The following is a 25238-nucleotide window of genomic DNA, read 5'->3' as shown; positions in this document are numbered from 1 at the left end:
ATTGGGTGTTTATGATATTTCTTATTTTAAAATAAATAAACTAGACATCTTTTCTGCTTACAGAAACACAAATTTTCCTTTTTCTTTGCATCTCCACAACATTTATCAAAATTGTGACAGGATAGGATAGGATTATTTTTTGTTTATATTTGGTCAAATGTACTTTAAATTGAACAGCAGAGTAAATATTAATTTAAAATAATTTAAACAGTGAAAATAATTGACTGGCCTATTACCATTTTTGTTAGTGTGACAAATACATCACATCAGGTTTTCGATTTTTAAAAGCATATACGTTTAAACTTACCCTAGTAACAAAAAAAAAGCTTTTTGAAATGAATACTTTTTCACATTTCTGTCTCCAGTCACACCCACATTTTGGAGAAGTCACTTCTTGTCACAGTCAAACAGTCTTACTAAGGGACTTAATGAGTTAAGGTGAAGGATAAAGTTGAATATGGGAGATTCTAGAGCATTTAAAGTGTTTGTTACACACGTGTCACCATGGGTTGTTATGGGTTAATCACAGATCGATGCTATCCCGTGCTCCGCCGCTTTGTGGAGCCGTTGAGCTGAGTTGCTGATGGGGTTCCCCTTTATTATCCCCCCATCCCTTCCCTCTGCTTTTTCTCCTCCGCCTGTCTGCTCTGCTGCTTCACCAAACAGTACAGTACACACTCTAGTAGTGGCAGCAGCCAACACAAGTGTGTGCAGCCTCTCCTCGTAGCTCCAGTTTCTGCTCTGTACAAACTAGCCATTTATCATCAATCATGGCCGCCGGAGTACAAATCTAACTCCCGTCTTTCCTCCCTGCTCGTCTGGAGGGGAGGATTTCTGTTTGAGGAGACAAAATATTAGTCCCACACTGATTTGGATTTCCTCTTGGAATTACAATACATCTCGCAAGGGAAATACCATTCATGTCAATACTCCAAAATGCAGCCGCCGCCGAGGAAGGTGAGTGATTTCCAGTGTCCGTTATGTTTTATCTGGTACTGTACAGACAATGACAGACAGATAACAGTGAGGAGGAACCTTAGATGTGGATGTTTTAACTAACCACACAAAAAGCGCCTGATGCTGCAGGCTTAAGGGAAATTAAAGAGGAGAAAAAAAACCCTTTGCTAGCCAACATTAGCAGCGTTTGCTAGCTAGGTTAGTCAGTAGTAACCTAGTGACATTAATATGAATCTATCCAGCCGTTGACGTTGTAGCGTCAAACGTCAAATAACGTTAGCTAGAATGCGCTAGGTGTGCTAACATGAGACGTTCTATACAAAGCACATCACCACGTTGGTAAGATGATATTATACGGTGGCTGTCCTTTTAAAAACACAACGCCCTATTGTAGAAAATAACTTTAAATGGAAAAAAAATTACATTAGTATTTGCACGTTAACTTATGACAGCAACCTTCTAGCTAGCTTAGTAACGTTACAGTAATTAACACAGCCCACAATTTAACCACGTAGTGTAACCTAACACCGGTGTTATTATTTATTTTATGTGAGATTATGACAGTCTTTCAGACAGGACAACAAAAGCTGTCTTTCTCCACGTTGTGGTGCTTGTTGTCTTAAGGGAAGACCTTCAGTCCGTCCAGGGTCACATCTTTTCATCAATGGCTGAGCTGACAAAAGCTAAAATCACACACACACACACACACACACACACACGAGGAGACATGCTGGCAGAGCCATGTCTGAAACTGACTTATTGATTCTGTATGGGCTGAGGAAAAACACACTCCCCTATAGCTTGGCACCGTGTGTGTGTGCGCGCGCGCGTGTGTGTGTGTTCAAGTTGCTTGTCCATTGCTTTCTGTTGTGTTGTCCAGAAATAGATGCATGAGAGCCAATTATCCTGCTGTGAACCTCTGCACAGTTTTCTCTTAATTACCACATATTCCCCCAGTGCCATTTATGTCCTTGGTTTCTACACACAGACTGTCCCTGAACATGTCATATCATGTCTGTTAAAATACATACACACTCTTGAACAGGTCCTTTCATCATTTAGGCTGCAGAGATCACTATCCTGTTCCACTGTGTGTGATTAAATGCACCATTGCGGTCATATTAATTTTGTAAGATCTCATTTGTCAGCTGTCAGTGTCTTTACTATTAATTTTGTGTAAAAAATACTTCCAAGAATAAAACAATTAAAAAATGTTATTTGCAAAATACTGACTTGTTACCCCCTGCCAATGTTGCTGGCACAGTCAGTACATTTAGCCCACAGCACCACAGCCAGAGTGTATCAGTATTTGGCTGTTGGATACTAATAATTTCTCTCCCAGTGCGACACAGACAGCCCCTTTAGTGTTTTGTCTGTGTCTCAGCACATCTGCTTACAGACTGAGCTGATTTGACTCTCATATATTAGTTTTATGGTGCTTAAATTAAAGATGGCTGCTAATGAGGCTGAAGAAAGGCAGTACATTGTGCCACAAAATAGTTTGAAATGCAATAATACTATCTGTCTGTCAGTCAGGGTATGAGCTTTTGAGGCCATATTTTGCAGAGCTGTTTTGATTGAATTACATTACTATACATACAGTAATCACATTATGCCAAATTTACCTTTTTCTCAATCTTCAATAATTGTCTATAAACTGACAATACTTGCACAACCAAACCAAAACATTCAAAGAAACTAGTCAGCCAACAGTTAAGTATTTTTAACTGATCATACTTTAATTAAAAAAGGACAAACATATCAGAAGCGAGCCATCACTATAAAAAAAGTGTGCAGTTATCTATATGGCAAAACAGTATACCTGCTGCATCAGCTCCCACTTCACTACCTGAGCTCTTTTCATTCAACATGACCTTTTAATATACTGAACATCTCTTCCTTTTTGCCTCATAATTATCATCTCTATGGCCCATCTTTTTCACTCTCACTTTCCCCTTCTTCTTCTAACTGACATTGTCTTTCTCAGTCTCACCATCTTCTTTTCCCCTGCCTTCTTTGTTACCTTCACTTCATATTCTTCATATTCTCTCAGCCCCTCTTCCTCTCAGTTTGTCTCCCCATCTCTTTTGTCCCGCTTTGCCCCTTTCCTCCCTCTCTCTCTCTGTGGCTTCCTATGAGTGATAGAAGGTGAAATCAAGTGAAGTCATTTTGGCCTGATAATGTAATGGACCACTCCCTCCTTATCTTCAAAGACACAGCACATAAAAGAAAAGAGCTCTGCAGTGTTTGTGTGTGTGTGTGTGTGTGTGTGTGTGTGCCAGTGTAGTGTGTGTTATGTTGTTGATTGTTTTGTCTAGAACAGTCATGAATTTGCCCACTGTTACTCTGTTGAATAGCTGATGGAATTCACTCGACAATACACAATGACCATCACAGTGACTCTATGTGTTGGCAGGAGTGTGTGTTTGTGTGCATATTAAGGGTGAGCGCTCTCTGTCTGTTTTTGCACAAGACTCTAAATGGGTGCAGGTTGTAGTCCCTGGTCTGACCGCTCAAATGTATTCCTGGCGATTCAATTGGCATCTTTTTCCTAAGGCACATCGAGTCTGTCTGACCGTGCTGTTATGGGCTGTTAAAAGTGTCTTTAGTCACCTCTAACTGCAAAAAGCCTCCTCCAGGCTCTCCAAAAGTCTGACAAAACCTAGACACTGATTGTTACATTGATGGATCGCTGATAGGATGTGTGTATGTGTGTGTTCCTCTCAGGTGAATCTAGAGCCGGGAACACTCAAGGTAGATGAGCGGTGATTGGAAGAAAGATTGATTGATGGGATTTAATAACATCAGAAGGAAAAAAAAACATCCCTCCTGCAGCTCTCCCCACTCTGTCCTCAGCCCCTCCCACCAGACAGGCATCATATGCACATTCTTAGTACAGTAACCTGTACAAGGACTAGTCATTTATTTCAGTCATCACAACTGTGTTTGTGATTTCTATATTGTGGCAGTTCTCTGAGAACGACCGTCCTGTTTTCTTTGCGAACTTGTGGGCATGGAGAGCCCTTTGATTACATTAGCCCTTTTTTAGACTGCCATTTCAAGCCACGATATTTACGTCTCCGTGATGTTTTGCCTGCAAGCTGAATGCGCCAAAGGCGTAATGGTAGGACAACTGATCCTAGCTCTGTACTGCCTTCAGAGGTAATGACAGAGGTGTTAATTGCTGAGACTGTTCAAGGCGGGATCAATGTGAGTCAGTGGAGCTGCCAAGACGGAAAATACGTTATTTGTGCCATCAACACGCAGGTAATTACAAAGTGGGTCATATCATCAGAAACATGCCCCTCACCTGAGTCAAACAGTAATCAAACCATGTTAGCAAAAATATGGCGAAAAACAGCACTGAGGGCAGTTCTTCCACCATCAAAGCCCCAAGCACTATTGTTATACTGTGGATTTCTTTTCTTCTTCCTCTTCCGGACGCAATTTCGTCCCGCTACTAGTCTACTAAATTAAATATCAAAATGTGCGGTTTGATCGGGATCGGTGTGCTATTACTTTTCTCTACGGAATATGAATTTTGCCAAAAAAAATTGCCCAAAATTTTGCATTGAAGTTAATGGGACGGCCGAAAAAAAATGAGCGAAAAATAACAATAATTGGAGATATTTAAACGTCTTCTTCTCTGGCATAATTTCACCTAGAGACTCCATTTAAACTTTAAACAGTAGACACAAGTCTTGTGTATTGGTGTATTAATCCACGTTTTGATAGGTCATATAGTTTTTTATCAATCCCTGTTCAATGACCATGATAATTTTTTGGGAAATTCTGAGATTATAATGGGTGTGTATTGCATGGAATGTTCGTGTCACAGTGTGTGACATCATGGCCAGAGTGTAGAGGGAGAGAAAAAATTGTAAGAAAAATAAATTTGAAAACTGCGCTCCAGGCTGCAAATTCCACTCTACAGAAATAATTTATACATAGAAACGTAGGAAAATTAGTCTTCTCCCTCACAATCCTTTGGTAGAGCTGTCAGAGTTATGGTTTGGGCGTAGGACGCAAAGATGCGCCACCAACACGCACCAACAGCCTCATTGGCTCCCATAATAAAAATGCAGGAAGATTTCTGAAAAAGGGAAATGCTCTGCTCTGATTGCCTTTGATCTTTGCTGTGATTGCCTTTGATCCTTTGATGTAATTACAGTTGCAGATAAACGCACGCACACCTGCGCATAAGCGCGCACACTCCTCCAGATACACATGCTTCAAACACACACGCACGCACACACACACACGCGCACACGCGTAACTTTATGCGATTTTCGTTACACACACACACACACACAAATGCACACGTAAGCGCGCACACTCCTCCAGATACATGTTTCACACACACACACACACACACACACACACACACACACACATTTTGAGGTTAAAGGGCATAGGTTGCTGTATAGATAAATACTTGAAAAGGAATGCTTGTTGTAGGTGTGCTCCTCCTAGTTGTACATGTACTGCCGCCGTTTATTGTACACTTACTGCTGCCGCTTTTGTACACATAGGATACTGTTACGCAGCACTACCGTCTCTTCCCACTTCGTTCCGCGATGCCGGATTGCAGTGTGAATGGTCGCCAATATTACGCCGTTGTGGAATCAATTTGAACTTAAATTAGCTGCAGCATTTTCTCTTTCATCTCTGAAATGCTTTGCCAGTATTGACACATGTTTGTGTTTATTGTCAGACTCTCTTTTAGACTCTCTTTTTGACATGTCCGTCTTTCTTTTGGGGGTTGCTTTGCAGTGTAGGCAATTGTTGGCAATACTGGATTTACAACTTTTTTGCAAGTTTTTTAGCCATTGGATCAGGCTTTCACCATCTTAATTTGTAGAACAGCCAATAGGAACCCCCTCCTTCTGAATGGAGCTGCGATTGGCCAAAGTCTCCCGTCATGGCTAGATCTTCTAAAGCCTGAAAACAGAGCCAAGAGGAGGTGCATGAGTCTAGTTTTCTCCCAGACTACTTGCTCTACATGCTTAAAGGTTTTTATATGATTTTTGGCCAGAGAAAACAGCCTACCCCAGCTTAAATGAGGCAAAAATGTCAAATATTTTCTGTTTCTAGCTTCCCAGTTGTGAGGCATTGCAGCATTTTTCTGTTAACATAATTTAAACTGAATATATCTTGAAAGTGTTAGCCCAAGGTCACATTTGTTTAATAGACTGACATGTAATTGTTTATTACAGTTTTCTTTGCATTATGTTACTGTATTTGCCACACTGGTGTGTGACTTTTGACAATTTCATGCCACATTTAATCCAACTAGGGTTGGGTGATATGGCCACTGAGAAAGAAATCATTATAAATTATTAATGTGTATAGGACTTTCATGCAGGTAGAGGCATTCACAGTTCACTGAACCCTTTTATGACCAGGAGGAAAGACAATACTGTAGCTCTACTACATCAGCCAACGTCTCAGATGATATCTAGTTTTATATCTCATTATTCTTAATATCAGTATGGAAATATTTGTTGTAGAGGTGGGTTTTCTATAGGTGAATATGAGCCACAATATAAATAACACACATGCACAGCAGATGGAAAAAATAAATGACAAGTCCTTTTCTTAATGTGTCTTTTTCGTCCCCTCCAGGTCAAAGTGACACAGGAGCTGAAAAACACACACACAGAGCAGATGACAAGACTGCACTTTAAACACCAGACTGAATGTGACCTGCTGGAGGACATGAGGTATGAACACGTCTGTATAGCATGTGTGCACCAACACAATCCTGAAGAGTACACTCACTGACTGCCAGATGATTTTAAATCTAGTCATCATGTGACTGTGATATGCACGGCAAGCACACATGGACACAGGCATGCAGAGAAAGAAAGAAGAGGAGGAAACAGCTAATGAGTGAGGGAGGAGTGGCACGAGAAAGAAAAAGAGGAGGAGGAGGACTGTCATATTCCAGTTTTTGGAGAAGGACAAAGGGTCAGGAAAATGACGAAGGAATTTCCTGCTGCCCTCTTCCTGCTCTCCGACTCGGTGCCTTTCTTCTCTTCTTTTTTCTTTCTCAACTTTCATTCTGTATCTCTCTCTTTCATCTTTTCCATGTTTTTTCTGTCTTTGTTTTTGCTCTGATTATCTTTTTGTCTGTCTCCATATCTCAGTTTTTCATTTTGGCTCAGCTCTGTTTACTCATGACGTGTGTGATTCTGGCAGTTTTCCCTTTTGGATTTGGCAATGGGAGGAAACCCTGGTTCTTTCACACGCTCTCATTTTCTGTGTTGACTAAGCATTGATTATTTATGACAGCAAACTCCGTAATATTCTGCTTTTCTGCTTCCATCCCTGCCTTTCTCTATTTTTCTCAATTTTTACTCTTTCCCCACCTCTTCTATCTCTGAGACTTCCCTCTCTTTCTTTCTCCCTTTCGCTCTTGGGGGCAGTTCCAGCTGTTTGAGAACAGATTGCCTTGTTGCTGCTGGGTTTTGGAGAGTGAACAAGGCCCTGGTCTCACTTGTGGGAGAGAGGGAGAGCCAGTTAAGCATATGCAACCACAATGTGTTAGTTCTTTCAGTCAGTGAGGGATGGAGCTACATGCCACTGGGTAAAGATCTTCAAATTGGCTTTGTCATCCTCATAGTTAAAAGATGCTGCTTGCAGTGTGCATTCCTCTAGCCTTTAATGTTTTGTAATTATTTCTGATGACATATTCTCCTAGTGGTACAATCAGGAGCAGGAGGGTGGTGCAGTGATTAGGGAGATTGTTTTTCAACTGGGAGATATGGACTCTTGCAGTAACAGGCAGCTTCTTTGTCAATGCATCCTTGAGACACCAGTCTGTTATTTGGCACTTTGAACTTTATTGTAGACATAGATGTTTTTGGATGCTTGTCATTTAAGCTCAAAATAGTCTGGGGTTATTAGAAATTTACATCATTGTGGCCATTAAATCTATTCTGACTTTGACCAGCGTTGCTGTTGTCAGAACCAGCTGTCTTTTCAGTAGCGTGCTACCTGAGGTACTAAAAAGCAGCAGCTGGCCAAGCTGTCAACTGTCTTTACCAATACCACTGGAATGACTGATCGGTTCAGTGAACAAAATGTATTCCACATAAGTAGAAGTACACAGGATGAAAATGGACATTGTGCTTATTTGTTGATTCTCTCTGTTGTCACTTGTCTGCTTAAACTTGATATGACATAAGCTGAACAATTAATCGTAATTCTATCTAAGTCGGACATCCAAATAGTAGGCACAAATGATCACCCCTTCCAATACTGTGCCTAATATAGAATTTAGAATATCAGTCAGAATAATAGCAAATCTTTCATCCCTAGACTGAGCTATATGGCTCAAATGATAAGATGATTAATCAGTCAACAGAAAATAGCTATAATAACTATAATTTTGCTAAACATTCCCTGGTTCATGGTTCCGCAATGTTAACATTTTCTGATTTTGTCTTTTTACATATCTGAAAATTAAATAATGTTGGATATTTTGGTCAGACAAAATAAGATATTTGAAGAGGCCACTTTTGGCTCTGGGACGTTTTTGTCTATTTGCAGAAGTTTTATTCGGGGCGGCTGTGGCTCAGTTGGTTGCCCACTGATCAGAAAGTTGTTGGTTGGTTCGATCCCTGACCTTGGCAGCCTACATATCGAAGTATCCTTGGACAAGATACTGAACCCCAAATTGCTCCCGATGCTGCGTTCACCGGTCAATGAATGAATTCCCAATGGTGGCAGGTGGCACCAGTGTGCTCTGGTAGCTTAGGCCACCAGTATAAATGTTTGTGTGAACTGGTAAATGAGCGCAGTCTGTAGTGTGAAGCGCTTTGGATAAAAGCGCTATATAAGTGCAGTCCATTTACCATTCAATAAGCAAAAATGACAAGGTTATTAAATATTGTTATAAATGTCAGTTGTAGCCCATAGCTAATGTAGTTAAGCAATGATTTCCACACAGAGAACTATCCCCATCCAGGGTCAGAATGCAGAGTTCATAACCTTGATGGTGCTGTAAACAGTCATGACTTAACGACACTAGGAAGCTCGCCAGTTGGCTAACATTGGGCCATAATGCTAATTAGTGTATTTTGTTATTGTGAAAACACACTTTTGAGGGATCTGCACTGAAACTACAACCATAAAATTGTTTATTTGTAGACTAGACTTTTTCCTAGGTACTGATGTCATGTCTACTAAATAACCTCTTTAGAATAGCTGCACCTTATAGGACAAGGAAACACATAATGAAACACATACTCGGCTGACAGACACATTTTTTTGCCGAAAGCCAATAGTAGATTTTACCTCTTAAATCCCCAAATCTGCTCTGAGGCTATTTACCCTAATTAATCCACAGGCTCCCTTTAATCAAAGCACACACTTAAACACACATGCATATACACAAGGTACTAGCTATACTGCACTGAATGTGTTTACAAATGGTTAAAGATAAAAGAAGTATAGTGAAACAAATAATGAAAGGAAAAGAAAGACAGACCAACAGAAAGAAAGAAAGAGAAAGGGCAGTGCATTAATCCTCTGGAACTGCATTTGAGCTGGACTAGTCTTAGGAGAGAGGATAAGAGAAAGAGAGAGAGAGGAGAAAACGATGACGAGTGAGTAGACTCATGGAGTCAACTTGGTGTCCTCAATCCAGCTAAATCCCCCATACCCTTATGTCTGCCCCAACAGCTACACATACACACAAACGTTTGTATATTTGTATTCACCTCATACACATCTGGTAGCCTCACTTTCATACACCTGCTTGCCCTTCCTTTTGCTGAATAGAAATATACTTCTACTGCAACATACTGTTACACAGTTTCAATATTGCAGTTGTGTTAGATTGTTTTTTTTTTTTTATCTGTAGACGGGTCAAAAGCATTAAATGTACCTTAGAGTGCTTTTTAAAGAATCTACAAAGAGCATCATCAATCATGGAGATGACAGAAGTGAGAGAACAAAGAATACAAGTCAGCCAGTTTTTGTAGCTGACGCCTGGACTGCACTGGACTAGAACTGGGGCCCTGATGTAATTTAGGAATTTACCCCCCACGACTGTGCTCTGTGCAGCACATTTGCATGGGATAAATGAAATTTGTGCTTCATTCAAATTTATTGACCAAATCCTAGGAACTATCTGCAGATATCATTAAAACATAATGGGTCTCCATGCTGAGTAGCTAGATGAGCATCCCCAATTTGAACTCGAAATGCGATCAGAGTCCTCATTAATGCTTTTCACTGCAGCTTCCATAATTTAGAAAGAGGAGGAACTGAAAATCAAGGACTCATTTGGGAAAGAAATACCCATATTAATGCAATGCTGATTCACACCCTGCTAATATAATTAGTCGGCCTCTGTGTTTGGCGAAATGACAGCACAGACAGCCTCTGCTGTCTGATTCAAAATCACAGGAGGACCCCAGGTAATAGTAGATTCAGGGGAATAGGGCTGAGATGACAGAGAAGGACAGGGTTCTTTTTGTCTCAAAATGAGGCAGTGGTGATTCTTCAACCACACCTACTGAAACTTTTTAATTTCTTCAAGGAAGAAAATACATGTGTCACATGCTAAGCAAATATGACCTAAATAACCTTACTAAAGGGCGTACAAGGCAGTCAGTTAATAAATATCGAAAAAAAAATCAAACCAAACCACCTCCTCTGTTAGACAAATGTCCCACAATGTTTTTTTACACTATCTGACACACTGATATATCCAAATAATACTGTTTAAACATCCTTACAATTGAATGCAACATATTATAACAGTCATGCACTGAATCCCACCTTTTATGAAGCCTATATGATTCAATGTTTTTGTGGTGCTGTAATATTGGAACTGTATTATACTGAAATCATTATTTAATATTTATATTTAAAGCAATTAAATCTATTCCAGCATTGTAACACATTGCTCTTAAGATCTGGTTTCAGGGTCAGGTTTTTGGTAGTTTTGATAGTGGTGTCACATAATTCAAGTAATGAGTATATTATTAACATGTAATATTTGGTTTTAGATTGTAAAATGATTCTGTTTTTTATTTGTTAGCTAGGTATCAATTAATAGAAAGCTAACACTGTGTTCTTGTCACTTTAGTCCCTGTCATAGCAATGACAACGGACACAATTTACTCTGATTAATTAACCATGGCAGCCCTCTCAGTCAATCAGTCACTGTAGAAGCTTTATTCATGACAGATTCAAGTGTTAGGCTATGCTTAATGTCATGCTGAACTGAGACAAATTGATAACACAAACATTCACTGAAAAATGGCGTTTCAGTTTATGGAATCACAATAATATTGTTTTGATACTGGAATTTTCTTTTCCCTTGACCCGCAACACATTAAAGTCACAGCACAGGGTTAGTTATAGTGCAAGGCCTTTGAAACAAATAAGATTTTAGTGTATTGCTTCACAAACTACATTATTTAAATTCCAATAATGTAATTAATTTATCCCAAACAACTAATTTTCCAAGGCTATGAAGAGTTTGTTTGCTTGTGCCAAAGTGAGGAGATCAGTAGCAGCTGTCAGTAAATTTTATATTTCACTGTTTTTTTATTTTTTTAAATGATTGTGTCGTGAAAAACTAGGAAAAGCTTTTACACTTTTTCCTACTATTTTTGTTTCTTACACCACAAATTACTAATTTAAATAAAATCCTGCAGCTTTGGCTTAGTTTATGTCCACACCATCAGTGGTTTACTATTTACCAAAAAGTGTTTTCCAGTGTTTTCAGAGGCTTAAGCAAATTTTTGTGGGAAGGGAACTTGTGGGATGGGATTTGTAGAGAGATATTCCCTGGCACACACGCTCTTCAATAATTAACTTACAGTAGTTTACTTCAATCTTTTCATTCTGCTGCTTGCAACTTACCATTTGCATTGTACATTGAAATTAAATTAAAAAATGAATGTTTTTGTCCAAATGCCTGCTTAATCTCAGAGTGGACAAAAAACTACAGAGAATCTGCTCTATTGTGTCTTGTGGTGATCATGCAGTGTGAAAACATGACCTCCCTCTTTCGCCTCTGTCTCTGTCTGTGACTCATGTTTCTTATCCTGTTGTCACTGATCTCAGGCTGTGCCCTGTAAACCATTGATCTCAGCTGTTTTCCCACGTTTGATCATTCCCTCTCTTTGCCTACACACACACACACACACACACACACACACACACACACACACACACACACAAACACACACACAGTACATACACTTAGTGTCCACTTCTAAGCACTTAAGTATTTCCTGTCAGACACACACTCATCTGGGCATTTTCGCCCTTTCTTGTTCATGCACAGCTGATGCTGAGACCGCCTTTTGACTCATGCACCACACACTTACAAACATACACAGATGATGGGCAGGGAGATGGAGATGAGGGAGTAGAAGAGTGGTGGAGAAGGAGAGGGCAAGGAAGCAGAGTGCGGAAAGCCAAAGAGGAAGGTATAAGAGTCGGGAACAAATGCGGAGGTGGAGGAAGGGTATGGAGAGGTTTTAAGGATGGATAGAAATAGACTGTGGGCAGAAAAAAACTAAAGGAGCAGGGCAAGCATGTCTAGGAGTAGGCACAGATAAGCACCTTTAGAGAAGTACAGTATATCCTAACTACAATAACACAACAGACACTGATATTTTGAAATTTGACTGAAAAAAACCTAACAAAACTTAACCTGAAGGGTCTGTTGTGTTTGTTTGTTTGTTCTTTTTGTGTCTTAGGAAACACACAGGACCACATAAAGATGCAGAGTGTTTCGAGCTGGTAATTGGGTGTCCATATTTGCATATGAGGTCTCTGCTGCAGTGTCACCATGGTTGCATGAGAAGCCTAGACATGTCTGGAGATCCCTGTGAGGATGTGTGTTTGTGCATGTGTGCTTTGTGTGTACTGACCTGACTTGTATGTTCCCTGACGAGCACACAAGTATACTGCAGTACTAAGATACCAATTTAGGAAAAGCTTATTTACGGGGCTGTGCATGAGTGCGTCAGTGAGCCAACATTCATATTTGCACATGTACTGTATGTGTGTGTTTTAGTGACAGAAGCAGAGATTAGGAAGTTCTGAGAAAGAAAACTGATATAACTAAATATATATTTTTTTGAGTCACAGCCCACTTTTTTGGCACAATGCTTTAAAAGTTCAGATGAAACCCTTAAGGTTCCTTCATTAGAAAATGAATCCGGTTTCTCAAGAAAAAGCTGTTAGAATGCAGACCATTGTGATGACTTCTCTTGGCACTAGCTGCATGTCAGCAGGTTCTGTGACTTAGTTGGTTAAAGTGCCTGTCACGTAAACAGGATGTCCTGTGTCCGAATCCCAGCAGTAGCTTTGCTTCTTCATGGTCAGCACAAGTCTTGTATTAAAGCTTGAAAGAAGAAATCTTAAGATGTGAATTAGAAACAGGAAAATAAGAGGCTGGTTGCTGTCACTGGAATCATGAGTACTACCATGCCATACTCAAAGAAAATTGAGGGATTTCCATTATTAAACCATTGCTTTCCAACCTCCTGTGAGATTTTGCTCAATTTCTGCTTCCTATTACTTTTTGTGAATGTCCTAGGCTAACCATTTTTACACTACCTGGCGTTGTGGCTTAGTTGGTTAAAGCGCCTGTCTAGTAAACAGGAGATCCTGGGTTCGAATCCCAGCAATGCCTTTTCTATGGCCAGCACGAGTCTTGTGCAAGACATGACAGAAGAAGATTAAGAGGTGGATTAGTTACAGGAGCACTCGTGTCATAAGCCATGTTTCCTTAAGGGGGAACAGTGGCCGCTGGGAAAGTCTCAGGCCACGTCCGCTCACTCTGCGTGTCTCCATTACAAAAAGGCCCCCAGAGGGATTTACGACACTCCGGAGGTCATGTATGGTTTTTCGATCGTCACGTAATCGTTTAGCTACAGTTTCGACCGTGAGCACATTCACACTGTACTGCTACAGAGCTAACTGTTAGCCTATTAGCAATTGCAGACTGGACGCCAAGGGGTTAACATCCCCTCCGGCTCTTTGACTGCAGCTGGGAGAGACTGCTGAAGGAGGACTGTGCCGATTCAACTCGTTCTTACTCCCCTTAACGAGCCGCCAGCCCCCGCGTGTTGTTGTGTTGTTCCAACAAATAGGCTAAGCAGTTCGAACAGTGGTCCTTGACTGGGTGTAACAGGGTGCTGTGCTTTGGTTGGTTAAAGTGTCTCTCTTGTAAGCAGAACATCCTTGGATTGAATTCCAGCAGTGCCTTTTCTATGGCCAGCAAAAGTCAAGTACAAAAACTTTTCAGATGAGAAAAAATAAAACATTTCAGAGGTGTATTAGGCATAGAAACATTTGTGTCAGAAGCGCTCAGTTGCAATCACTGGCACTGATAGTACCATGCGATACTCAAAGGAAAGGATGGAGGATTTCCATTATCAAACATATGATGCCAAACATGCCAACTCATCCCAACTTCTTAAATGTGAGATTTTTCTCCTCATTTGTTACCTAATATTATATATTTTATTGGGTCACAGGGTGCTGTGGCTTAGTTGGTTAAAGTGCCTGTCTAGTAAACAGGATGTCCTGTATCTGAATCCCAGCCGTAGCTCTTTTATGATCAGCACAAGCGTTGTATTAAAGCTTGAAAGAAGAAATCTTAAGTGGTGGATTAGGGAGAGGACCGAAAGAGGCCAGTTACTGTCACTGGAATCTTCAGTACTACCATGCCATACTCAAAGAAAATTTAGGGATTTCCGTTATTAAACCCTTGCTCTTTCCAACCTCCTAAATGTGAGAATTTGCTCCATTTTTGCTTCCCATTACTTTTTTTGAATGTCTTAGGCTAACCAGTTTCACCATTGCCCATAGATGGGTGTCAGTTGGTTAAAGCGCCTGTCTAGTAGACAGGAGATCCTGGGTTCGAATCCCAGCAGTGCCTTTTCTATGGCCAGCACAAGTCTTGTACGAAAACGTGTCAGAAGAAGGCTTCAGATGTGGACTAAGTACAACAACATTTGTGTCATAAGCACACAGTTGCAGGCAATGGAAATTTGTGTACTACCATGAATTCTAACCCAGCAGTGTCTTTTCTGCAGTGAAAGTGAAGTGCAGTCTGATAAACTGAGACTTATGAACTTGCACCTCAAGCAATCTTGATCCCTAACTTAACTGCAAATGTAAATGCTTTCATAGTAAAGGTCAAGATGATGTAAAGAAAGAAATGTGTTGAGAATAGTCAATTTTTATGGCCCTGAAACCATACTTATAGGTCCTATACTTTTTGTTAGTCCAGCAGTGGGCGAATCTTTATCAGTTACAGCACAATTGTTACTGCTATTTTAAGACAACCACAGTGTTGTGACACTCTGCCCTCACATTAACTAATGTACTAACTTTTTATTGGCTCTCAATTGTTCTACAATGTCCAATTGAGGTCAGCATAGATTGTTAGATAGATTGTTTTTTTTGTTTGTTTTTTTAGCATTTTGTAGCTTTTATTGACAGTATCGATATATATAGAGTTGAAGAGGGGAAGTCATGTGGGCAAGGGAGAATGGTGAAAAAAAGTTAAGTACAGAGCCCTGCGTCCATGATTCGATATAGGACTCTACCTTAATGCTGCCATCAGTCGCTGGCCCACGCCAGGGGGGATACCCTGCTCCTGGGTTTGAATCCCAGCTGTGCCTTTTCAAAGTGCTATTTTCAGATGTAATTCTATATTTTCTGTAGACATGCTGTAACGATCGCCTTCTGAGTACTATCACTTTAAATTACTTTTGTTTATTTTGCTTACCACAGTAACGTAAGGTCAGAGTTGAGGCTGATTGTACTTTTTCCTGGGTTGGACATAACACCTCCGTAACCATCTTTGCATTGTTTTTCATTTTTTACCTTCAAGTCTGGCATATAAATGGTGTTTGAGCTTCCCCTGCATAAAATAAACGTGCAGTGTGACGGTAAAGACTTGTTTTCTGTTGTTATTACAACTTAGCGACCCGTGGAGACCCCCGGATCTCTACAATGCTTTATGAAAATCATTGCTTCTCACTTGCAGTGTAGTTCAGGATTTGGTGTCTCTGCAGGATATGATTTGTAACAACAATGTTTGACCTTCATTTAGGAGGAAAATATACTTACAGGACAACTCAGGAACACAGACTACCTTACAGCTGTGACTTGAGAATAATGCTGTAAGTTTAGTACATCTATTTTTAGAACAACACATTATCAATTCCAGTATATGCTTAAGAGGTGTCATTATTTATTCAAACAGCTAGGCCTGAATGGCCAATAAACCCTTTTATCTCACTGATTATGTACAGATGTGGCATAACTAGGCTTCTCCTTGCATTGTTGTTGTACTTTTGTTTGGATGACAAAAAGTGGATATTTGAGGCTAATGGAGACTGATTATTCCTTGTTACAAAGATCTGTTGAAAGAAGTTTTTATAGACATCAATTAATGATAATTAACCTCTGCAATAGTATATATTTTTGTTGCACACAAGAGGTTCCATACAAGACAGGTCTGTGTTTGTCAAGGCTTTGTTTTGCGGCACATTGATACTGACATGAAAAATAAAAAACGGCTGTCACTATCGATCTAGTTTAGTTTCAAACTGAGGACACACATCTGTCCAACAGCAAGAAGAAAGAGAGCTTTAATGTCCCGAGTCGGGAGACAGTTTCATCTCAGAGGTTTCACATACACACTGATGTCTGTGGTGATCAAGTTTCATGTTGTAAGGAAGGCTGACTATGTTCAGCCCATTTTGATGTGAAAGATCACATGAATGTACAGGATTACTCCTGTATATATCTGTCTTGTTACTGTAACTATTATGAATTAAACATCAAGGTATTTCAAGTTCAATACATGAAGTTCTTTTCAGGTTTGGAAATGACCAGCGGTTAAGGCCGGCACTTACCGTTTAACAATCTAGTAATCACATGGGCAGTTGGGTTTTGTTGAATCTTGAGTTCTTTTCCTCATGATATTCTCAGTATTTTGTTGAACAAATGCTGTTTCTCAATAAATCTTAAAAGACCTGCCCCGTGTGAGGCTCGAACTCACGACCTTCAGATTATGAGACTGACGCGCTGCCTACTGCGCCAACGAGGCCTGCAGGATTGGTTGAGCATGTGTGGCTTAGACCGCAGACTCAGTACTGAAGGTCGGGGGAGGGGGTGTCTGTGTGATCAGGGAAGGGAGCGTGTCCTATTTCAACTGACATGCACGGGGGTGGAGTAAAACACAAAACACGTGCTCTGGCCTTTTGCAGTCGATCATTGACAGTTGGAATTATTGCAGTTCTGGTAGCAGGATTTAATAGACTCGTTCAGTCATTAAGAATTTCTCGTGCCTCTTTGTAGCTACAGCCAGAACTCTTAAGGCAGCCCTTGTTAGAAAACAGACTGTACACAGCAGGTTTAACACAAAAAGATGTCTTGGGAAATATTTGACAAGAAGCACTGTCCTATTTGTTTGGGCTGTAATTAGCATAGAGAGAATTGGCAGTAATTAGGCTGTCTACGCTTACAGTAAATGTTGTCTTCCTTTCTGCGTCTTCCCCCACTGTTTCTCTGCCCTGTTGTTGCTTGATTGCTGTTAAGTTCCCTCACACAGTCTTTTGTATGGACTTGATTTTAAATAGCATTGGTTTGGAGAGTTGATGTTCCAATTAAATTTAGTATGAAGATTTATTTAAAAAATAGGATATCTCTTTGGGCTGAATAGTAAATGCTGTTGAAATGGATTTATTTAGACTTGCACTTTGCAAAAGGCCTAACATTATTGCATTTTCTAAACAGCCAAAGGGGAAGTGATGCTAAATTTAAGCCATACTAATTTAGCACACAACTAAATAAATACAACTCGGTGCTTTCATGTTGTGGTGCATATTTTGCAGGTGGCATGCCTGGAGTCTTGCACTAGGTGAATTGTAATTGGCACAATAGAATAAAATTGTCCAAACAAATATAGACGATTTCTTTTAACTGGTAACTATACTTAACTATGACACAATCATACAAGTCTGTTCAGTCCTCTATGTATTGGTTCCAAATACAGCTCTCCAGTGTAATGAAGAAGTCACTACAGCATTTTACCTTGGCCAAAACCTTTTAACAAGTCCTTAACAAGTGATTGTCATTGGCACTCCTAAAATGTGAATCCTAGAAATTTGCATGTGACTAAACAAAAAGAGAATACTAATGATTAGGGTATTTCTGAAACTACTTCCAATCTGCCCACATTTACATGTGAAATCATCTCCTGTCCACACTTTAAAGAACAGTCAATATTATAAAAGTGCCATGACGGGGGAAAATGGTGAAACATGGAGTCTATGTGTACTCCATTGAAGAAATCCCTGTTTACAACAGGACGTTACACAAAAAGTCATTTAAGTGACAGTCCCACCATCAACCCACAACCTGGCGGTGAATCACAGCACTACCTGATTTAATGTGAACACAGACTTTAAAGGCTAAAACTCTATCCTGTAGCCTGCTGCTTAAATAATGGTTTGAATATGGTTATCACGGCTCATAAATGATACCTGTCAATTAAAATAAACAGTAAATCTGGTGCCGCTGCACAGAGATGTTAATCAAATCACTGTAAATGCTGCTTAGCCATTTGGCAAAATTCAAGGCTCATAACACCAGCCAGAAAGCCCAGAACCAGGTGGTCTTACTCCATTTCCCTCAATTTCTCAAATAAACAGCCATCCGTTTATGGTGATGCAATGCACTGCAATATACTGCTTTTGTGAAAAAAAATTTTTAAGGTTGCCAGATTGTCCTTTCCAAGGGCTGTGGCATAGTTGGTTAAAGCGAATGTCTAGTAATCCCAGCAGTTCATACTTATTGCTTCACATTTTGACTCTGGTCTTTGTTATTTGGTGTCCCAAATACATATTTACAACAAACACCAATGTTCAGTGGCACTTATGAGTTTTAACACATGTGACTTTTGCCCCTGTGTTTTGCGGGCACTGTGGCTTAGTTGGTCAAAACACCTATTGGGTAAAAAGAAGACCCTGTGTTTGAATTCTAGCAGTGCCTTTTCTGTGGTCAGCACAAGTCTTACATTAAAAAGAACTTGAAAGAACGTTCTAATGGGGTTTTAGGTACAGGAATCCTGTGGGATTTCAATTATAGTCACTGGAATCTGGTTTGAGATGCCAAACAGTGGCTGGTCCAAGCTCCATAAGTTTGTTTCTTTGTTTGTCCAATATTATTATACACCAACTATCTTTCAGTTTTGAAATGTCTTTTTTACAAGAAATATATGCAATTCTTACATTGCTCTCTGACTTGGTTGGTCGGTCAAATTGCCCACCTAAACAAGGCATTGAATCAAAGCTGTGCCTTTTCTACGGACAACATAAATCCTGGATCAGAAATCTAAAAAAGAAAGTTTGATTAGGGGATGTCAGGTTTGTTGGGCGCTGTGGCTTAGTTGGTTAAAGCGCCTGTCTAGTAAACAGGAGATCCTGGGTTCAAATCCCAGCAGTGCCTTTTCTGCGGTGGTTGTGTATTGAGAAGCTGATCAGGGAAAGGTGAAAGTGAAGTATTGTTCTCTCCCTGAAAAAAACTCTTAAGACTTACAAACTTATGTCCACTCCGTTGCACCATAGGCCAATTGATAATCAGTCTAAGGCATGGTGCTGTGGCTTAGTTGGTTAAAGCGCCTGTCTAGTAATCAGGAGATCCTAGGTCCAAATCCCAGCAGTGCCTTTTATGCTTTTTTATCTTCTGTTAAACTTTCTTTTTTGTTATCCTTTATGTGATCTCATTAAGATCAAGATCTCTTTTGCAAGAGAGAGTGCAAACACAAAACAAACATAGTCAGTCACACAAAAACACATACTTACAAACGGCATCCCAGACGAACAAAGAACTGTCTAAAAAGATTTAACAAATTACACAGATGGAGTGAAACGTTTTTTTAAAATCCTTTATGAGGCATTTAAGTCCGCAAGAGTTGGCTAAAACTAGGATCTGGTCTGGTGAAGAGAAGATGTGTGGGACCATTCTATTTTTTCATATAGGCTAGTACACAATGATGAGTACGACAATGGAATATAAGAAGTGTAACTCACCTAAATATGGAAGTAAAATGTCTGTGCACCTGGTGTTGTTATCTCCAGTATACATGCTGCTTTGTTCAAGTGAGATGCCAAACAGTGGCTGGTCCCAGCTTACTAAATCTGAAAATTTGCATCTTTTGTAGTCCAGTATCGTTGTACACTGAACATCTTTCACTTTTGAAATGTCTTTTTACAACAAAAACGCAATTTGTACATTGATCCCTGACTGGGTGATATAAGGCTCTTAGTTGGTTAGAGTGCCTGTCTAGTAAACAAGGCCTCCTTGGATTTGAATCCGAGCTTTGCCTTTTCTACGGACAACATAAGACTTGCAATATAAATTGAAAGAAGACACTTCCAGTAGGGTTGTAGACAGGAACACTGATTCCAATCTGGACTGTGGAGTTATGCCAACTCATCATGTCTTATATAAGAATGGGCTTCTATAGGGCGCTGTGGCTTAGTTGGTCAAAGCGCCTGTTTAGGAAACAGGAGACCCTGGGTTTAAATCCCAGCAGTGTCTTTTCTGCAGTGGTGTTTATTGAGTAGCTGGCCAGGGGAAGGTGATATTGAAGTATTGTTTCACCCTGAAAAACGTCTAAGAGGTTGCACCTCCACCTCTTGATTTCAAGTAAACTCCGCTAATTTCAATGGTAGCAAAGGTTAAACTGATGCACAAAAATTGTTTAATTTGTTGAAAAGTCAAATTTTATGGCTCAGCACCCATACTTGTTGTCCAGGCATAGGCCATTTGATAAGCAGTTAAAGGCATGGTGCTGTGGCTTAGTTGGTTAAAGCGTCTGTCTAGAAAACAGGAGATCCTGGGTCCAAATCCCAGCAGTGCCTCTTCGACAGAACAGTTTTTTTTATCTTCTGTGAAACTTTCTATCCTTTATGTGATCTCATTAAGATCAAGATCTCTTTTGCAAAAGAGACTGAGTGGAGACACAAAACAAACATTGTCTGTCACACAAGCACATACTTACAAACAGCATCAGAAACAAATACAGACTTCTCTAAAAAGATCCAAAGATTAAAAAATGCACCAGTGGAGTGAATTGAATTGAATAGTCAAATTTCATGGCTCAGGTCCCATACTTGTTGTCCATCCATAGGCCAAGTGATAATCAGTCAAAGGCAGGGCGCTGTGGCTTAGTTGGTTAAAGCGCCTGTCTAGTAAATAGGAGATCCTGGGTCCGAATCCCAGCAGTGCCTTTTATAATTATTTTTTACTTTACTATACTTTTTAATCTTCTGTTAAACTTTCTTTTTTATTATCCTTTATGTGATCTCATTCAGATCAAGATCTTAAAGAGACTGACTGGAAACACAAAACCAACATAGTCAGTCACACAAAAGCACATACCAACAAACAGCATCACAAACAAACACAGACTTGTCTAAAAAGATTGAACAAACTTGGTTGAACTTGGCTGTTCAGCACATTTGTTACAGATTAAACTCGTACTGTTAAATTAATGCTTACGGGTTATTTGTTTCAGGCAACCGGCCAGTATGTGAGAAACTAAACACATCAGTGGAGATTTAAAAAGAGAATAGATTGTTGAAATGTTCAAACAAAAGTAATGAGCAAAAGTTCAGTCTAACCTAAACTGCCACTTTGCTTTTTTCCACTCAAAACAAAAAAAACTTTTAAGTAGAACTGATCAGATAGATACATTTTGGTTTGGTTCTTTAATGTACATGTCTCTTCTGGTGGAAATGACAACTGATGTATTTAAAACAGGACTAAAATAAGATATGTGCTGCCAACTCAGGTCAGGTGCTTGCAAAAACGACACTTGCTGATTTATTTTTGATTCGTTCTTCAAATGCATAAAAACTCACACATTTGGTTTCACTTGCCATATTTCTGTTTGGTTATTTGCAGATGTCACACAAAAGCACATACTCACAAACAGCATCACAAACAAACACAGACTTGTCTAAAAAGATTTGAAAAGGTCCACAGACGGAAAACATTCAAGTTTTAAAATCCTTTATGATGCATGCAAGTCCGCAAGAGTTAGCTAAAACTAGGATATGATGTGGTGATTGGAGTAATTTAAATTTCATAGAGATGTTATGTACTAAGGTAACTTTAGTCATTTATGCACAACGTGTTGATGCTGGTGAAGACCATTCTATTTTTTTTGTATAGGCTAGTAAATAAGAAGTGTAACTTACTTAAATATGGTAGTAAAATGTCTGTGCACCTGGTGTTGTCATCTCCAGTATACATGCTGCTTTGTTCATTCAGCAAACAGTGCCAGTACACTTCTTTCTGTGTAATCGTATACCTAATGTAATGTTTTTCATTCTGCACATTCCTGGGCTGTGATAAGGGCTTCCACTGTCTCTGCTACCACAATGATTCGTGATGTAGAGAGGGCAAGTAGAAGATTCGTAGGGGTTTGTACATTTTGTGGGTCAGAACATGGGTCAGTCTGGCATTAGGAAAGAGGAAATATTTCACTTTTGAGTAATGTGGAGGTGACTGAGTCTACTCCTGAGATGTCTGAGGACACCAAACATGTGTGCTTTTCCATTACAATAGAGAAATGTATCTACAATATACTTTGATCTATCTTACAAATAAAAATAACTTAATATATAACTGCTTGTTGAATTTATAACAATTATCTAAAATTACATGTGATGTCCACACCCTTCACACACTTCTCACACAAATCTTTCTCTTTCTTTCTCTCTAGGACCTACAGTCTGAAGAAAGGACAGCTGGAGAGGGACTATGCACAGGTAAGACTTGCTGGACTCTTGCTGATTATGTGAATATATCAAACAGATATCAGCAAATCAGTCTGAAACTGTCCTAAACTAAAACTGTCCCCGGGCGCATTAATGTGCTGCCCACTGCTCCTTGCATGGTGTGTTCACTTGAGCGTAAAAAAAAAAGGATGGGTTAAATGCAGAGGTTGAATTTCCCCATTGTGGGATTAATTAATAAAGTAATCTTCTAAAGCCTGGCCCAAGAGTTTAGAAAATGTCCATTTGTAAGGACTTATTTTTAGTAAGATTCACAGACAAAAAGCTTGAGACTTTTACCCCTACCTCATTTTTCAACACATAGCTTTCATGAATTCTATCATTAGGTCATCGATTAGGTCATGTGAATTATTCCATGTGGCGCTGTGGCTTAGTTGGTTAAAGCGCCTGTCTAGTAAACAGGAGATCCTGGGTTCGAATCCCAGCAGTGCCTTTTCTATAGACTACTTGAGTCATCAAAATCAATAACTCAAGGAACCTCTGTAGTGTAACATTTGGAAAATAGAATATTATCATGCTATACTCATAGGATGTGAAGTGATTAACAAACAGAAGTGCCAAACATATGCTGCATCCAACTTCCTAAATGTGAGTTCAAATCCCAGCTGTGCCTTTTCTACACTTGTACTTGTCAGAAGAAGGTACATCTGAAGTGCTGTCCTCTCCCTGTAAAACTACTGACACTGCTAATCTGTTCTACCTCCACTTCTTCATATCAAGCTGTGATGGTGAAAATTATAAGTATGTGCAGAGAAATGAACAAGGCTTTATCTGTCAGGATAAGATAAGTACATTTTCCAGTCCAGCAGTAATATAGTTATTATGTTGTGCATCATACTTTTTCAGCCCCAGGAGGATTATGTATGATAAAGTTTACTTTCTGAATATGATTTTTAGCTTTTTTGAATACATCAAACAAATATAACTACATCACTCTTTAAACTCTTATGCCAAGGCCAAAGATTCAAAACTGTGTATTAATGTGGCTCTACAAGGAATACAGAGCATATCAACTGCCTGCACACGGCTCTCATCATGCCAGCTGCTGAGCCATCGGCTGAATTCATTTAGGAAGTTGGATCAAGCAAAAGTTTGGCATTTTTGTTTGATAATGGAAAACCTCAGATTGCCTTTGAGTATAGCATAGTAGTATTCAAGATCCATAGGTTCCTGTACCTAATCCACTACTGGAGCTTGATACCAGACATGTTGACTATATTACATAACAACTGCTAAATTACATTATAGATATTAAGGTGTCCTGTTTACTAGAGATGTCCTTTTTTAACCAACTAGGCCACAGCACCACATGAATGGGAAGTCATTCTCTTGGGCATTTTAATTTCAATTTCTAAGTTTAACCTGGCCGTTTAGCACATTTCCCTTATAAGAAAGCCCAACATTGTGTGTGCTCTTACTCCAATTTTCCTTTATTTTGTCATTTCTGTCTGCAGTATCTTCATGGTAATTCAATTGAATATATTGCCTTAATGCCTTCGTTTTCAAGCTGCCAGGCGAAACATTGCATCTTAATCGACCATTGGCATGGAGCTGTGGCTTAGTTGGTTAAAGTACTATGAGACAAGAGGAGATTGTGGGTGATGGAGAGGAAATGTTGGATTATCATACAAATAGCAGTGCATCAGTATGAGAACTCTCCTAAAGCCAGACCACAAGGCTCACTAGTTGTGCATTAAACACTTGATGTTTTCGGTTGAACTTGGCTGTTCAGCACATTTGTTACAGATTAAACTCGTACTGTTAAATTAATGCTTAAGGGTTATTTGTTTCAGGCAACCAGCCAGTATGTGAGAAACTAAACACATCAGTGGAGATTTAAAAAGAGAATGGATTGTTGAAATTTTCAAACAAAAGTAATGAGCAAAAGTTCAGTCTAACCTAAACTGCCACTTTGCTTTTTTCCACTCAAAACAAAAAAAACTTAGTAGTAGAACTGATCAGATAGACACATTTTGGTTTGGTTCTTTAATTTGCATGTCTCGTCTGGTGGAAATGAGAACTGATGCATTTAAAACAGGACTAAAATAAGATATGTGCTGCCAACTCAGGTCAGGTGCTTGCAAAAACAACACTTGCTGATTTATTTTTGATTCGTTCTTCAAATGCATAAAAACTCACACATTTGGTTTCACTTGCCATATTTCTGTTTGGTTATTTGCAGATGTTTCAGTTATCCTTTAGTTCTTTTATTTCTTGAAGAAATGCTGCATAGTATTTAGGAATTTTCTAAGTTTGAGACAGCAGAGGGTTTCTTGAATGTAAATGTGGCCAATTTTCAGTGTACACTGCTTTGTATTTTGCCACTTACAATTCTGCCCAGAAAACGGCCCTAAATGATCTGAGTAGTCTCAGTAGATTTCTTTAATTGGCAGATTTTCAGTCTCAGAACTCCCA

The 25238-nt window shown here is 39.5% G+C and overlaps 1 protein-coding gene and 8 non-coding genes across 10 annotated transcripts in view; 8 read left to right on the top strand and 1 right to left on the bottom strand.

The window, feature by feature from the left end:
* Positions 1-685: 685 nt before the first annotated feature.
* The window catches only part of LOC131969982 (F-BAR and double SH3 domains protein 2-like), an 86705-nt gene continuing 62152 nt past the window's right edge, over positions 686-25238 (top strand). The window contains exons 1-3 of one of the 2 annotated variants that reach the window (XM_059331218.1): positions 686-957; positions 6583-6680; positions 22751-22796. In XM_059331218.1, the coding sequence (XP_059187201.1) occupies positions 937-957; positions 6583-6680; positions 22751-22796 (165 nt within the window). In that variant the 5' untranslated portion in view covers positions 686-936. The remainder of the gene's footprint in view (positions 958-6582; positions 6681-22750; positions 22797-25238) is intronic. The other variant, XM_059331219.1, reaches the window with a different exon arrangement.
* trnat-agu (transfer RNA threonine (anticodon AGU)) lies at positions 13554-13627 on the top strand. The gene has a single exon. It is a non-coding gene; the product is annotated as a tRNA-Thr (tRNA).
* On the bottom strand, positions 16990-17062 carry trnam-cau (transfer RNA methionine (anticodon CAU)). Its single transcript has one exon. It is a non-coding gene; the product is annotated as a tRNA-Met (tRNA).
* On the top strand, positions 19391-19464 carry trnat-agu (transfer RNA threonine (anticodon AGU)). Its single transcript has one exon. It is a non-coding gene; the product is annotated as a tRNA-Thr (tRNA).
* On the top strand, positions 19610-19683 carry trnat-agu (transfer RNA threonine (anticodon AGU)). The gene has a single exon. It is a non-coding gene; the product is annotated as a tRNA-Thr (tRNA).
* trnap-agg (transfer RNA proline (anticodon AGG)) lies at positions 20486-20559 on the top strand. Its single transcript has one exon. It is a non-coding gene; the product is annotated as a tRNA-Pro (tRNA).
* On the top strand, positions 20809-20882 carry trnas-aga (transfer RNA serine (anticodon AGA)). The gene has a single exon. It is a non-coding gene; the product is annotated as a tRNA-Ser (tRNA).
* On the top strand, positions 21178-21251 carry trnat-agu (transfer RNA threonine (anticodon AGU)). The gene has a single exon. It is a non-coding gene; the product is annotated as a tRNA-Thr (tRNA).
* trnat-agu (transfer RNA threonine (anticodon AGU)) lies at positions 23183-23256 on the top strand. Its single transcript has one exon. It is a non-coding gene; the product is annotated as a tRNA-Thr (tRNA).

The sequence above is a fragment of the Centropristis striata genome, chromosome 4, assembly GCF_030273125.1.
Source record: "Centropristis striata isolate RG_2023a ecotype Rhode Island chromosome 4, C.striata_1.0, whole genome shotgun sequence".
Lineage (NCBI taxonomy): Eukaryota > Metazoa > Chordata > Actinopteri > Perciformes > Serranidae > Centropristis > Centropristis striata.
This window is presented reverse-complemented; position numbering and strand designations above follow the sequence as displayed.